The 14,121-nt window shown below is 45.7% G+C and overlaps 3 protein-coding genes across 3 annotated transcripts in view; 2 read left to right on the top strand and 1 right to left on the bottom strand.

The window, feature by feature from the left end:
- Positions 1-6,971: 6,971 nt before the first annotated feature.
- On the bottom strand, positions 6,972-11,860 carry LOC143904201 (uncharacterized). The gene is made up of 3 exons (XM_077418644.1): positions 11,564-11,860; positions 10,692-10,811; positions 6,972-7,109 (listed from the first exon to the last, which is right to left on the bottom strand). The coding sequence occupies exons 1-3, from the start codon at positions 11,858-11,860 to the stop codon at positions 6,972-6,974; spliced, it is 555 nt and encodes a 184-aa protein (XP_077274770.1).
- The window catches only part of LOC143904175 (uncharacterized), a 27,631-nt gene continuing 23,148 nt past the window's right edge, over positions 9,639-14,121 (top strand). The window contains exons 1-3 of the mRNA XM_077418591.1: positions 9,639-9,948; positions 10,033-10,184; positions 10,348-10,540. The gene's annotated coding sequence lies outside the window, so the exon portion shown is untranslated. The remainder of the gene's footprint in view (positions 9,949-10,032; positions 10,185-10,347; positions 10,541-14,121) is intronic.
- LOC143904195 (progestin and adipoQ receptor family member 4) overlaps positions 11,667-14,121 on the top strand; it is a 6,268-nt gene continuing 3,813 nt past the window's right edge. Inside the window, exon 1 of the mRNA XM_077418632.1 lies at positions 11,667-13,862. Within this exon, the coding sequence (XP_077274758.1) occupies positions 13,652-13,862 (211 nt within the window). The 5' untranslated portion in view covers positions 11,667-13,651. The remainder of the gene's footprint in view (positions 13,863-14,121) is intronic.

Raw genomic sequence — 14,121 nt, 5'->3', positions numbered from 1 at the left:
TGCGCCACGCTCGGATGTATGAGCAGGTCAAAAATCAGTGAGGACGCTTTCAAATCCGTACTTTCTGACGAAGAAGCCTTTGCGTCCGCTTTCGGCGAACCGGCCGGCGCAACGTTCCTCGACAGCGACGACGACGACGGCGGCGACGATGTTGCGTTGGCCATCTGGCGCAAACTCGCACTAAAACCGCGGCGAAACCGCGTGACGAGTCCCCCTCGAAAATAGTCGCCGGTCGAAAATAGCCGGCGTCGAGTAAGAAAGAAGAATCATCGGCATTCTCGCTCCGGGTATACACCCGGCGTACCCGTTGCGCCACGAGATTCTCCAGAGACTGTTCTCGCTTGGTAGAGCGCGTCGACGCGCTAACTCTTCTCCCTCTGTGTCCTACTCGTCCTCACGCTGCCACATATCGATCATCATTAAGGGTCTCTACTACGTATCAAAGCTCGATAGGTGGTATAAGAACTAATCCGCACGTTTAATATGTCGAGGAATTGAATAACCGTTATCCAAAAACTGAGTTAGAAATTGAGAAGGTAATCTCTTCACAGACTGTTTCTGTCCGTTAATTTCGACTCAGCTTCCGCATCTGGCTCCATTTCACGCTTTCATGCGTGTATTATTATCGCCTGCTCAAAATTTGATAAAAAATATGCGAAACTTAGCTTAACCCTCGCTATACCGTGTACGAAGAATTATTTCATTATGAAATTTTACGACGGCAGCGTTCATGGTAATAAAACTTTAATCGCTTAATAAGGCTTTATAAGGTATAATTTAACACATCGTGCAAATCCGCGTCAAAAGTTTAATTAAAAGTTGAAAAAACAAATGTATAAAATGCTTATATCGATATTAAAGTTTGCCATGAGGTTCCCACAAGGATGTTTAAAGAGAGTACGTTCCATGTATGTGTGAATAAAGAAAATTATTCCAAGCTATCTTATATACATATTATAAAAATAAATAAATATCATATGTTCCAAGATATGGAAAATATATTAGAACATATACGATATAATCTTTATCTCTCTTTTTTTTCCAAAATATGGATTCAAGAAGGTTAGAAACGAGCTTCCCATGCATGTATCAAATAATTCAAGATTTCTTTCAACAACATCGTCGATAAGTACGACAGAGTACGACAGGCGTCTGCTGTGTATGTCTTCGTAGATAAAGGGTTGAAAACACGATCGGATCAACTGTTTGTAGATCGATCGTGTATCACGCGGCGCAGTAAAACATATAGCGGACAGGAGCGCGTAATAATCGATGCTAATATGTGTGTCATATTGTCCCTCGGACTCACCTGACTCCTGGTGGACGGCGATCGATGGCGGTGCCGCTCCTGGCTGGGCGACGACGAACCGTGATGACGATGAAGGCGCGTACGACGGGACGACGTGGGGTGAGCCAGGTGGACACGATCACGCTCGCGATGCCCGTGCTGTCGACCGCTGCTAGGTGATCGGCGATGACTACGCTTGTACCGACGTTCCTGACTGGTTCCCCGTTCGTGCTGCCGGGACCTCAGCACTCGTTCTCCGCTGAAATGCAAACAAAAAAAAATAAATAAACAAAACAAGGCAAACAAAAAAAATTAATTTTTAATTAGACGTCACACTAAAACTCGTGTAGAGAGACATTAAACGAAGGAAAAAGATAAAGTGTACCGTATCGTTTTGAAGTACCTTCAAAATATATTATAAAAACAGATCGTTCTCGTAAAATATAAATATTGTAATATTTAATTCAAGTCAATTGAAAAGTGTGTCGAGTGATAATGTAGCGCAAAAGCCGAACGTTCAACATGATCTGGAGCGAAACTAAGTGGAAATCAAGGTTGGCGTCGTGTCGCGTACGACATGTTCTTAATCGTGTACATAACCGTGGGACGACCCAATTAATCTGCCGTCCCCTCAAATAGATTATCAAGCTTAGTTGGAGAATGATGAGATACTTCTTGATTAATTATAGATATATGTACAACTCTTTATTTACTGTTGTACGATAGCTTCATCATCAATAAGTCAACAACGTTTCTTCAGTAGAACACATCACTTATTGAGACAATATCTCTCATAAAAAGATAATAGCGATAATAATCGCGCGAGAATCATTTAAGTTATAAATATCCCTTGCTCTCATCAATGCAACATTACTCCTTCGAAGCTATGTATAAGAATACACGGGGTATTTTTATCCACAGTCACTACAGCGCGACTGAAAAGGCTTGAAAATTCGTTTGCCGCGTTCCGATGATTCACAATACGAAACGAAAACCGTCAAGAAACTTTGGGCAGAGCTCCAACAACGTTGAATTTCAATTACTTAACCAATAAAAATTTTGCACACAAAGGGATTAACTTGGATCAATCTACCGAGCAAATACATATGGAGAAGAAGCTATATTGTTCCAGCTAGTAGCTAGTAGCAGATTACTAGCCGTCGAGGCACGCAAAAGAATCCGATGAATCGTTTCAAGTGACATGCCAGACGGCCATTGTTTCGCTTTTTTTTTCTGCGCAGAGGCATCAACCGTATGATGAGTTCACGGTCAAGCAACGATTCAAATCCTACCAGTAGCAGGCAGTTAAGAGTTTGTCTGAAGATTTCCACTCGCGAAAACTTTCCAGCGTGAGCACTGCTGGATGCTAATTTGCGAGACGCTCAGCAAACATAAATTTGTAATCAAAAATGTTGTTTCAATAATGGCTTTAATTTTCCTCGTTTCGCGGAAGTAGAAAAACAGAATTCGTCACCGAGTCGTGGAGTTTGTCCAAGTCGAAAATTTCGTCGATGATATGTAATAACTAAATAGGGCGCACGAGGATCGTCATCGGGGGTATCAGTTTCACCCTTAACTTTACCACCCACGACTTGGCAGATATCGCTACACACAATCGATTGCATAAAAGGAGCAAAAATACTTTCCGAAAAACAGCTATATTTTACTTTGCGTGTCGTGTATTTGTGCGATGCAGGTCAATAAATTTGCGAGGAACGCGATACGATTTTATCTGCTCTATGCATAATCGCTATAGCGCTGTCACAATGCGGACAGGATATTACAAAGCAAAACGACGTACGTAAAATTATGTTGTCTAAGAAAACAACATGTTGATCATAACAACTTTCTTTAGATGAATTATTTATGAGATTATTTCTTCCCTATATTTAAGATAATTACGGATACAAAATTATATCGTTTCTGAAAGAGCTGTTCTATTCATACTATACCTTGGCATCCAGGAAGCGAGGTCAACGTACAGGACCGGCATCCTTTTAATTTTCGTCCGTCTTGCAACCTGGATTCCAACGAAGACTCGTGACGTTCGATTCGATTTTACGGAAATAATTGCTAGTCGAAACCCGCTTGACTTCAATTGTTTAAAGAATGATAGGGAAATGTTGATTTATCGAGCAAATATCTCCAGTTTGTAATAGTGTTTATCAGATGCGCGTGTTTATCAATGTTTATCACAATCTAAGATAGAGCTGTATGTATGTAAATCTTCTGGACCCTTTTTCGATAACATTAATATTATCAATAATTGACACTTCGTTTATTTTAAGTAAAATTATCGCCATGAAAAATTATCTAAAGATTTTGATAAGCAATTGTCTGGTTTCAAGCTTATTGAATCTTAATAAAAATTATAAAATCTTTATATGTATATATATGTATATATATAAAACACACGTGACAATTTTTACTTCTCTTTCGAGAATCAGTGATGTTTCTCTCGGCATAACGCGATTAGAAAGCTGTAGGTGCGATTACACTAATTGCGACGATGGAAATCTTTATAGCGAATATCAACATCGTTAGCGTTTTATGCACGATAAAAATAACCCGCAATTATAGCTTTCAAATGCATTTCTTCAACTCTGGAAAATCCAACGGGAAAACACTTTCACTGTGCAAATACAATAAACCGATCTACTTTGAATAGAATCGCTGAGGGATCAGCTGATCGCAGGAAGTGAACAGCGATTCGGTGAAGTTGCAAAGATTAACTTGTAACTTTTCCTTTCTCTTTCACTTATGCTTGCACGCGATGACGATTCCGGTCGGTATCAAGCTGCTCGAGACCGATCGACCGACCGACCCTGACCTTGCAAAAGCTCGCGTGATCTCGGTGAACGAGTGATCCTAGCGGAAAAGATTGCAGACGAATAGCTCGATTATCCTCAATACGATGATGATTCAACGTCTGTGATTTTGTCGGAGCCATGTAATCGTAAAACTTCAATGTGCTATCGTAACGAACAGAGAAATGATCAATCGAGAGGCCTAAATATCTGGTTTGCAAGCGCATTATCTCCAAACACGATCGAAAACAGGCCGTGAAATTGTTTGCCCGTCCGAGAAAATATCGAAATTGCCAGTTGTGTTATTGACAGATAGCCGTACTCGACAGCTGCGCTCGTAGAGAAGCCACGCGAACTCTAACGCGCGTCTGGGAGACGTGCGCGATTATCAATCATAATTAATTCAATTCTGAGATAACGTCGACAGCGACTCGTGACTTATTGCAATGCCGCGATGCACAAGCAAATATTTTTCTACGAAACAAACGCAGGCGGATTCCAATTGCTCGTTAATCTAAGGTCAGCTCGCTCCCTCAATTTTGATGATTCTCATCGATGGGAAAATCGCGTGCGAGACTTCGCACATATAATGGACTTTCTTCTTTCATCGAGCATGAAAAAGCGTTCGTCATTACGGTTTACCGTTGCAAGAATAAATTGTATCCGCAGTAACGCACGGCGTCCACCAATAGGCACAATTAGTGCAAGTTCAACCGGAGATACTTTTTTTGAAATTCAGATTTAAGGGTAAGCGATTATATCCTTGCATTTATTTTGCACAAACAAGACTCGACAATTTGCACAAGATGCATTTTCTATGTACAACATCGAAAATTAAACTCTGTGTACAAATTGTAACCCGGTTTCGGTGCACGAAAGAAACGCGTTGAAACATTTCGCCTTTTACGTCGTAGCCTTCAACGTAAGCCATTCTCGCGGCAATCATAATCACAATATGCCAATCATAGTGACGCAACTACGCGTATCTGCGTACCATCTGATTTTAAAGCCGGCTGCAAAAAAAAAAGACGTATGTAACATCGCGTAGCCAAAGACTTTCGTAGCTAAAAGCGTTTTGCTCGTAGATTATTGTATTCACCGTTAAAATTCGTCCTTGCATCTTTGATCCCTTGGATCCCGCGCGATCGATAGCATTTTTTTCAGCAAGACAGACGCCCCGCAAATCACTATCATTTATTACGACGCGAGAGAAACGGTACTTGGTTCATTTAAGATTTTACTGCGATATCGCCGGGCTTAATCGCGCTCAGTCACTGACCTAGAAGATCAGGAAGTACTTAATGCGGAGAAGAAATTACTACCATTCATTAAGCAGGTCTTCACAGCGGTCTTAAATTAAAAGAGAGAAATATAAAGAGCGTTTTAATTAATTGGTAATTCGTGCCCGCATTCTGCATGACTCACGCTCACGCGACTACTCGAGATGCATGGTTGATGAAGCACGATGTGAATATAAGAGTGTCAGAGAGCCTAATTGGTATCAAATTTCAAGAGCGGTATATTTGACGCGAGAATTCTATCGTGAAAAATATAAAATTTTTACCTTGCCTACAGAACACACGGAAACAGCCTATTAATAATTAACGTCAAGGTAACATTAAATATTAACGTGCGGGACATTGTATATTCACCCTATCGCGCCGACTTGCACCCTAATGCCCGATATAAATGCAAGCTGATGGAATTAAAAAATATTATTTAGAACACCACTCTCTCGCGTTCGTGCATTCTTTTTCCGGTCTTCGTCTAGCGTTTCGCAAAGTTTGCAGGTTGTTAGCCACAGCGATAAGACGAGTAAAACGAGTGAGACGTGTACGCGCGGCAGATTGCGGTACTATAAATAAATATTCCACAGTGATTCGTTGCACTTCGTGGAGTTTGCGCCAACGGAAGCGGACCGATTGTATTCTCAAGACTTCTCTCTTTGCATCCAAAGTGATTTTAGCATATAAACTTGTACCTTCCCCAAGCGCGCAGAGTGAAAACGTCAATCTGGAAACACTTTGAACATTCCGCAATGTTTCAGTTTTGAAGATTATTCGGGTCGCTATTAGTATTCGTTACCTCTTTGAAACTTGACAAAATAAAACTCTAAGCGTTCATAAATTTGCAAAATTCAACCTCGGAAACACCCCCAAGGACGCACAAAAACGCTCCTTTATTCCCCGGCGAATGCGAGCGTCACCGACGCCGACGAGACACTCGCATCTCGGCACACTCGCACGTATATCTTCATAAACCGTTCCAAATAACGAGGGTCAAAAACAGGTCTTGGGTGGGACTTGTCGAAGCTCGAGCGCACGGATCACGACTGACAGCCACGAAGACAACCATGGAGAAGCTCTATTGCCGGTTAGAATGACGTGGGAACAGAGGGGGAGAGTTCGCGGTATTGGTCTCAGCGCAACTACTGGTTCCCTCTCTCGCGCGCTCTCCCCTTTTCATTGCAACTTTCTTTGACAATGGGAGACGGGAAGACATATGTATTCGGCATTCTAAGAATAAGTGTTTAACGAGATCGTTATAAAGTAAAATTACTTTCATACGTGATTTTAAATTTTCTGTTAAAATACGCTTCGACGCGCGCCTTCGCGATAGTTCATCTTTTATACGGTTTAATTACATTTTAATTTGTATCATCTAATTCTTAAACGTTATCGATAAATAATCCTCGAATATATCATCACGGTGATACAGAGCGATACGGATTAAGTAGTTATTTTGAAAGTAGTTTTGTGCGTAACGTCTTATTATACGAATTGGGCGTCGGGAAAAGAAGGTATTGTAGCACGCACAATGTTGGAGATAATAAAAGAATACACTCCGTTCAAGGATTACACACGTTCACCGTTCACTCACCTATAAGTTCCTTTGGTCGGTGGACTCTCATAATCGATACGTCTGCGTTTATGCTCGTATTGTGGGGAACCTACAGAATGTGAACGTGTTCTCGAGTGGCTACGAGAGCGGTGACGCCTCCTGCTTCGCGGCATCTGTAACAAAAACGGAATATTTTTTACTCGCAACATGTACAAAAATATCACATTTTCTACCATTACTATGTTTTCAGTATTTTATATTTTAATTATATATTTATATATAATTACAGATTCTTTTTAACAAATACTGAAAGATGAGCTTTTTTCAACATCAAGATCCGTTGACAAACCAGACCATCAAGTACTTTGATGTCAAAAATAAAATAGTTTAATTCGGAAAAGTGTTAATTATGTAAATAGATAAGAATATTAATCCTCAGACATAAATGCACGTTACCGGTAACGCCTATTATTTTCTGCATAAAATTCTGCGCAGTGCAAAAAAAACTATAGACACAAGTATTAGGTATTAACGGTGTTGTTTTAGAAACCTCGGTGGCTAATCTAAATATTGAAATTCGACGAGATTATTTCCAGCCGCTTTTCATCGCAGTCCCTCCACGAGGAGAGGCGGAATAAAAGAAGCCAGTGTGCACAAGCTAGGCGAGGATGGAAAAACGAGCGATAGCGCAAGCACAGATGCGCGTTGTGATTTTAACGTTGCCGGTTGTCGTAAAGTCTCTGCTCGCATTATTTATATGGCACTTTCTACACTCTCTTGGAGCTTCTTTACATTCGCTCCGTTTCAAGCGCAGAAAATATAAGAAGCGTATGCCGCACGAGCGAGAAAGAATTGATTTTTTCCCTCGTCGAGAAAACAGTTGCATCTAGTAAAGTTGCGTCTGCTAAATCATATTGTTCAGTCTTTATTTTCTGCCCATATTGTAGGTATAGAGAATAGTTAAAATTTGAAAGAGGAAAAACTGTCTAAAATCTCTACACGCTCATTAATCTAGACATTCGATGCACACACATAATTCAGTTTAGAGATAATCGATTAATATTATATCATTCATTAATATATGTTATAGAAATAATAAAAAAAAAAATATATATATATATTTAGGTTTTGCAAAGACATAAGAAACGACGTAAAAGGTGTAAAACATAGACGAGTCTATAATAATAATCGTCGGAGGGACCTTTCTAGAAACCAAATAAATCCTTAAAAATATTTTTTTACATTTTCAATAATTAAAGGAACCAGTTACATATTAACATCTAAAGGGTGTATCTTTAACACGCTACATGTTAAAGATACGGTATCGTTAGAAAATAAGTCAGTCGAATGTAACCGAGCCAGACCATCGTGCGCGCGATTAAAATTAATGAAAATGAGGTGCAAGACAAGATGAGCAGGTAGGTATGTACATACGTATACGTTCGATCGCGAGTCGACAAAAACGCGGAGCGAACGGATGACGTTTACACGGTGGGGGGGGGGACGACAGACGGCAGCACGCACGCGAGTCGCGACTCGCGAGTTCCGCGAAGTCGAAGGCCGTCGAACGATTCGCGGCGGAACGCGGAGTCACGCGTGTCACGGGCGCCGCCGCGTGCCGAATAGAGAATCGAAACCCGGAGAGGGAGCCGAAGGGATTAGCCGAATCCCGCGGGTATCTTATGCCGGAGCCATACTGCGTGTACTTACGTTGGGAAGGCGGAACAGGCTCACTTGATCCCAAATGAACGCGAAGACGGACGATATCCAGGAGCGTGAGGATGACGCTTTCGGTACGACACTGTTTTTCGACAACCACGTGGACATCGGCTCAAAAAATTCTGCAAAACGTGGGCAGTCGCACTCGTGAGAGCGTCCACAGACACCGCCGTAACAGATTAGCCCGCTCTGCGAGAGGGGCAGAGGGGGGGAAAAGAGAATTAGAGAAACGGAGATCACAGATCACGGCGCGGGATATATCTCGGATCTCGGGCTCGGGGACGAGATAACGAGACGCGCGAGTCGCGTCGCTCTCTCTCGCTCTCTCTCTCTCTCTCTCTCGTTCTCTTTAAACAGAGCCACGCTGGCCACGCATCTTTCGCGACTTCGCGTTGCGTCACACCTATCGAGACTCGAATCGCGCGCGCGTTCACTCGCGACCCTTCGATCGGTAATTCCCGCGGGCGATCCCGCCAAAACGCGCGACGTCGACGCGTACGCGGACTGGGAGAACGAGAAATTGGGTTAACGTCGCGAACATAGGCGCGCGCGTGGCTTCGCCGCGGCCGTCGAGACTCGAGGATCGATGATGGCGCATCGCGCGGATCGTGCCTCGAGGATGGCAGATGGCAGATGGCATTTCTCGAGTCTCTCGACCGCCGTCGACGGCGCACGGCGCGATCGCGAGCGAGGGATCGAACGACGGGGGGGGGAACGGGGAAATCGCGCGCGCGGAACGGCGACGCGCGTGCCATTCGCCGATCGGGGGCGGCTTTTTAAAAGCGAAAAATGGAAAGCGTGCGAGGAGGACGCAGATGATACGCCATAAGGGGGAAACCTTCGGAGCATCGGCGCGGCGGCCATCTTGAAATTACAGAGAGTGCACCAAAGCGCGATGCAGCCATACACGTACTAGATCTCGGGCGAATATCACACAGCGCAGGGTACCGTTAGTCACGTCACGAGCTGGATGCGGGGTTACGTCATGGAGCGCGGACTTACGTCGGATAAGAAGAATAGGCTCGCTTTGGTCCCAGAACTGAACCCGCTAAACACAAGAGCACCGACAATGTGCGACGTACGACAGTGTTGCGCGCGACAACCAGCGACAACACCGACAACGACGTGACTGGGATAGACTTTGGATCAATGCGATTGGCGAATGGCGATTGGCGCGACCCCACTCGGCGATTCTCGACGATTCTCGACGAGCCAGGGCCGACTCCGTCGACACCCCGAGCCCGAGCCCTTCCGTTCAACTTCACACGGTGTTACGTCCGCCTCGTAAAAATTGTGCGTAACTCGACAATGCGAGCTCTATACGTCACAGATTGAAATTTTACCCTAGCGAAGAATTTTTTCGTACCTTGCTCCAAGCATATCTCTTAGCTAGCCACGTGACGCCTTTCTGCGGCAGTTGCTCCATCATCCGCCAGAGCATAATTGACTTTGGCGAAGGACGCTGCGAGTAAACTAAGGATACCACCTCGGCGGGCTCAGCGGCCAGCGGGAGACGAGCATGTAAACGCGTATGTATTCGGCGAGGGCGAGACACATAGAAACGAACGAGACCGGACCGACACCGACGACTGACGGGATGGCCCTCGTAGGTGGCAGGTGGCACCACGCCGCGAGTGTCGTTTGAACGAGAGCTGTATCGTTATCATTTCTTTGTTTCTTTTTTTTTTCCAGCGCCACTGCCGCCACTCAGCGCCAGCTGACAATGGCCACTCGAGAGATACTGGCCGAGAGATATTGGACCCCGGGGGGTCCAGGTGTTATCAAAGAAGAAGAAGAAGAAGAGAGCCACTCACAAGAGAAACCGCACTGACTTTGAGACAACGAAAGAACGCGTGGAAGTCGTCCCAGATGTAGATGAGTAAAGGTACGTTCCACCGAATATAGAATTACACACGAGAGAGTTACTCCCCGCCCGCGAAAACGCGCGGTTTTTGCAGCGCGATTGATCAGGGTTGCTTATTTAAAACCGGCGAGAGAGCCGCTTTATTCAACGCTAATACGTTTAATTTTTTTACCTGACAATGAGTTACCACGCCAAACGAGATGTACTTCGACTGGTCATGGGAGAAGTAGTTTGCCGCCGTCGTCGTCGCGATCGCACTTTCCGGGATCGTCCATAGTTCTCCGCAGGTGTTCTGCGGACAGAGAAGAGTTCAAGTTAGACCGGATCGTCTAACTTTGTTTTGTTACAATATTACGATGGAAAACCTTGATACCGCGATCAAAGTTTACATTTTGCGACAACGGAGAGATGCCGGGTGACTCCAATTTTAGATTCATTGTCAGTTGTCGGATATAGTTGTTCCACCAAAGTAACGCGTAGGTCTTATAAAAAGAAAACAAGATATGTATTTTAACATACGGATAATTTATACAAATTAAATGTTGTTCTAAGAAACCGTTAGATTGTACCGTTTATAACGAACAAGTGAGAAACGGAAAATGTATGTGTGTGTGTGTGTGTGTGCGTGTGTATTTTACAAGAGATGCGATTTCGGGCAAGTTTCGCTACCGCCATTTACGTAGAAAAATTACGCGCGATTACGCAAAGAAATTTATCTTTACTCGGTTGACGGAACGTCGATATATCTAGCGCAAGCTCTGTCGTCTCGCGCGCGAGACCACGCGACACCCATAGACTTGCGCCAAAACACAGCTCGTGTACGCAGCAGCGTACGTCGGTCGGAGTAAAAAAACGGAATAAACGAGATCTCGCGACAATCGAATATTACATCGACAATCTGGGCTAATTCGTTACTTTTCGAGCTACAGCCCCACCGTGCGGTATAGCGGACGAAGGCTTAACTGGGGCGGGAGGGGGGGGGGTTATGATCTAAGGATGACGTCGTAACCCAGAAGAGGTTGATCAGAGACGCGCGCGGGCTACCTTTACGGCGAGACACGGCCGACCGGCGTGGCCGGTCCAAATTGTCGAGCAACGGGGCATGCCGCGAACACCCCTCCGGGACAGCTCGAGGAGGGAACGCAACGCGGTACTTGCACACATCACAATCGCGCGCGCGACGCTCACCAGGAGTACTCGCCGCGGATAGCGAACCCCGTCGTCGGGGTGCGCGTGCGCCGTCGCGGTGGAGCTCACCCCGAGTAGGACACGCGGACGTTTCGATGTCGACGTCGGGCGAAGGTCGACGGCGGATGGTCCTTCGGGAATTTTGGTATCCATTGCGTCCATCGAGTCGCCTACGAGAGTCCTAAAACAGTCTTTGGAAGGCGAGAGGGGGTGAGAGGCGGGAAACAGCCTCCGCTTACTTAAGACGTTGCGCCGCCGCGATCTTATTGCTATAACCGATAGATTACGCTAGATTATACGGACTTACGGATCGAGAGGAAATCTGTGGACCGGAACGTGTCCCCGACGGCAGCGGCCGCGAGAAGTCGCCGCGACGAAGACTCGAGTCGCGTTCCTGTCGCTCTTTCGGATTTTGAGTGACTCTGACGGATGCGCTTGACGTAGGAACAAGCTACGATCAACTTTCGCCGACAAATTCAGTCGAGGACCGAGGGGTGGTATCGATGCGCTTGAAAACGCGTTTACGAATTGGCGTAAAAGAGTATATGCGGCAAATATTACGTACGAATATAAAATGTCTAATGACACGTATGTACGTATAATGTTCAATGTTTCTCTTCCTTCTTTCACGAGGTTTCATCTTCTGTAGGATGCGGTGTCACATTTCAAAAGCAACGCAACTGTTAAATCTCCTCACTTCTTTGTGGGGTAGATTTTTATCCCTATTGACAGAGACAAACGCGACGCTCTTCCTTATACAAATTTACCGGCGATAAATACAGTCGTTCTTCAGCTTCCCTTCGATTTGTTTTATTTCTAACACAATAGTTTTTATGTAACGATCGAACTGCAAGGACGAAGCAAAGCTTTATTGATGCAAGTCGATAAAGCTTGAAATAGTATATTTTGCATAATGTATAACGCGAGCGGGGGACGGGACGGGAGACGCGATCCGGCATGGCTTATTAACTCAAAAACACTCAACCACCGAAATTGTGTCAATAGGTCACGCGTGGAAGATCTGTGGAACATTTAGGGGCTGCACGGCTGCACGCCGGACGCCAGCTACGTGTCCCGTTTAAAATTCTAATGCCGTTTAAAGCGCAATCGTATATCGATGTCCTTTTGTCGGTTGAAGAACAATTCTATCGTTAAAGATATATATTTTCCACGCGTTAATTGTAACGCAACAAGTGCGATCAATCGTGTTTAAAGTCCAATTATCGTTTTGAAATAAACAAACGATACGAAGCGACAAATCTCTCCGGGATGCTTCACGCGTAACGTATTTGCATTGTTAAAAATCATTTTTAAAATATTAACAAAATACCCCGGAAAATCATCTGGAAAAATGGAAAACACTTTGCGAGGAACGTTATTAAACTGTAACGTAACCGAGTTTCCCATCCAAGTCGTAAGTATATAGTTACGACCCATTTACTCGATGAGGAGAGCCATATAGCGTATAGGTGCATCTGCGGCCTGCGGCGAGATCGCGCGCGATGAGGTTGCCTGCTCCTAACCGCCCGACTCCCGAAGTCCCGAGTGATGGGATCGATGCGGTTGCCGTGACGACGGGACCGTCGGAGAGGCCGAACTGGCCGAATCGGCTGTTGCCGTCGGCGGGCGGCGGGCGGCGGGCACGACGACGCAGGACGCAGTGGCGACGTCGCCGCCGTTGAGGGCTCGCGGCTCGCGCTCGTACGGAGGCTCCCGGAGGAGCGAGGAGCGATCCCCGTGTACCTAGCGCGAGCTCGTCCGCTGGCCGGACCGATCCCTCTTCCCCCGAGGTAGCGGGCACCGCGCGTTCGCAGTTCCCGTTGCGCGACGCCGTTCCGGGACGACGAGCGACCGCGCGATGCGGCGGCGGTGTCGGGCTCGCCGCACCGGGAGGACACCGACACGTACGGAGCGCGGCGTCAGGAGTGTCGGAACGACGAGAGGATGCCCGGCGGCGCCGAGACGCCGCGTCCGCAGGAGACGCCCGCGCCGGCCGAGGCCGAGGTCCTGCTGCTGCGACGATGGAGCGAGATGCCGCGGCACCTCCAATTCAATCCGCACATCCTCACCGGCTACAGGCCGCTCATGACCATCCGCCAGTGCCTCGGTAGCCTTTTCTACATCCACAACGAGACCGTCAACATTCTGACGCACGGTGAGACTGGCCAAGTCTGGCGCGGTTACACGCGTTACGTCTCCTTTAAGATTATCATTCAAACGAGGATACTGTGTGTGCGTGATTCGCTTTTTTTTTTATTTTTCAACATACTTTGATCTTAACGCCAGCTATCGCGTCCTACGGTTTTTTTAACGTCGTTGCCGTCGCAACGCGATTCATAGATTGAATGCTGCAGATCTCGAGAATGATTGTGTGATTCTAAATTCATTATACTGCTACAATTGTAATATAAAGA

Source organism: Temnothorax americanus, unplaced genomic scaffold (genome assembly GCF_048541705.1).
Source record: "Temnothorax americanus isolate GAGA-0224 unplaced genomic scaffold, ASM4854170v1 Scaffold5, whole genome shotgun sequence".
In the NCBI taxonomy this organism is placed as follows: Eukaryota; Metazoa; Arthropoda; class Insecta; order Hymenoptera; family Formicidae; genus Temnothorax; species Temnothorax americanus.
The sequence above is the reverse complement of the archived record's forward strand: the minus strand, read 5'-3'. Positions and strand labels throughout refer to the sequence as shown.

Excerpts from the sequence above, each read along its gene's own strand:
- LOC143904201 (XM_077418644.1), bottom strand. The coding sequence starts at position 11,860 with ATGGATACCAAAATTCCCGAAGGACCATCCGCCGTCGACCTTCGCCCG. Across the intron at positions 10,812-11,563 it reads GGCCGTGTCTCGCCGTAAAG|AACACCTGCGGAGAACTATG; the intron begins GTAGCCCGCGCG and ends CTCTGTCCGCAG. Across the intron at positions 7,110-10,691 it reads GCGTGGTAACTCATTGTCAG|ATGCCGCGAAGCAGGAGGCG; the intron begins GTAAAAAAATTA and ends TTTTTGTTACAG.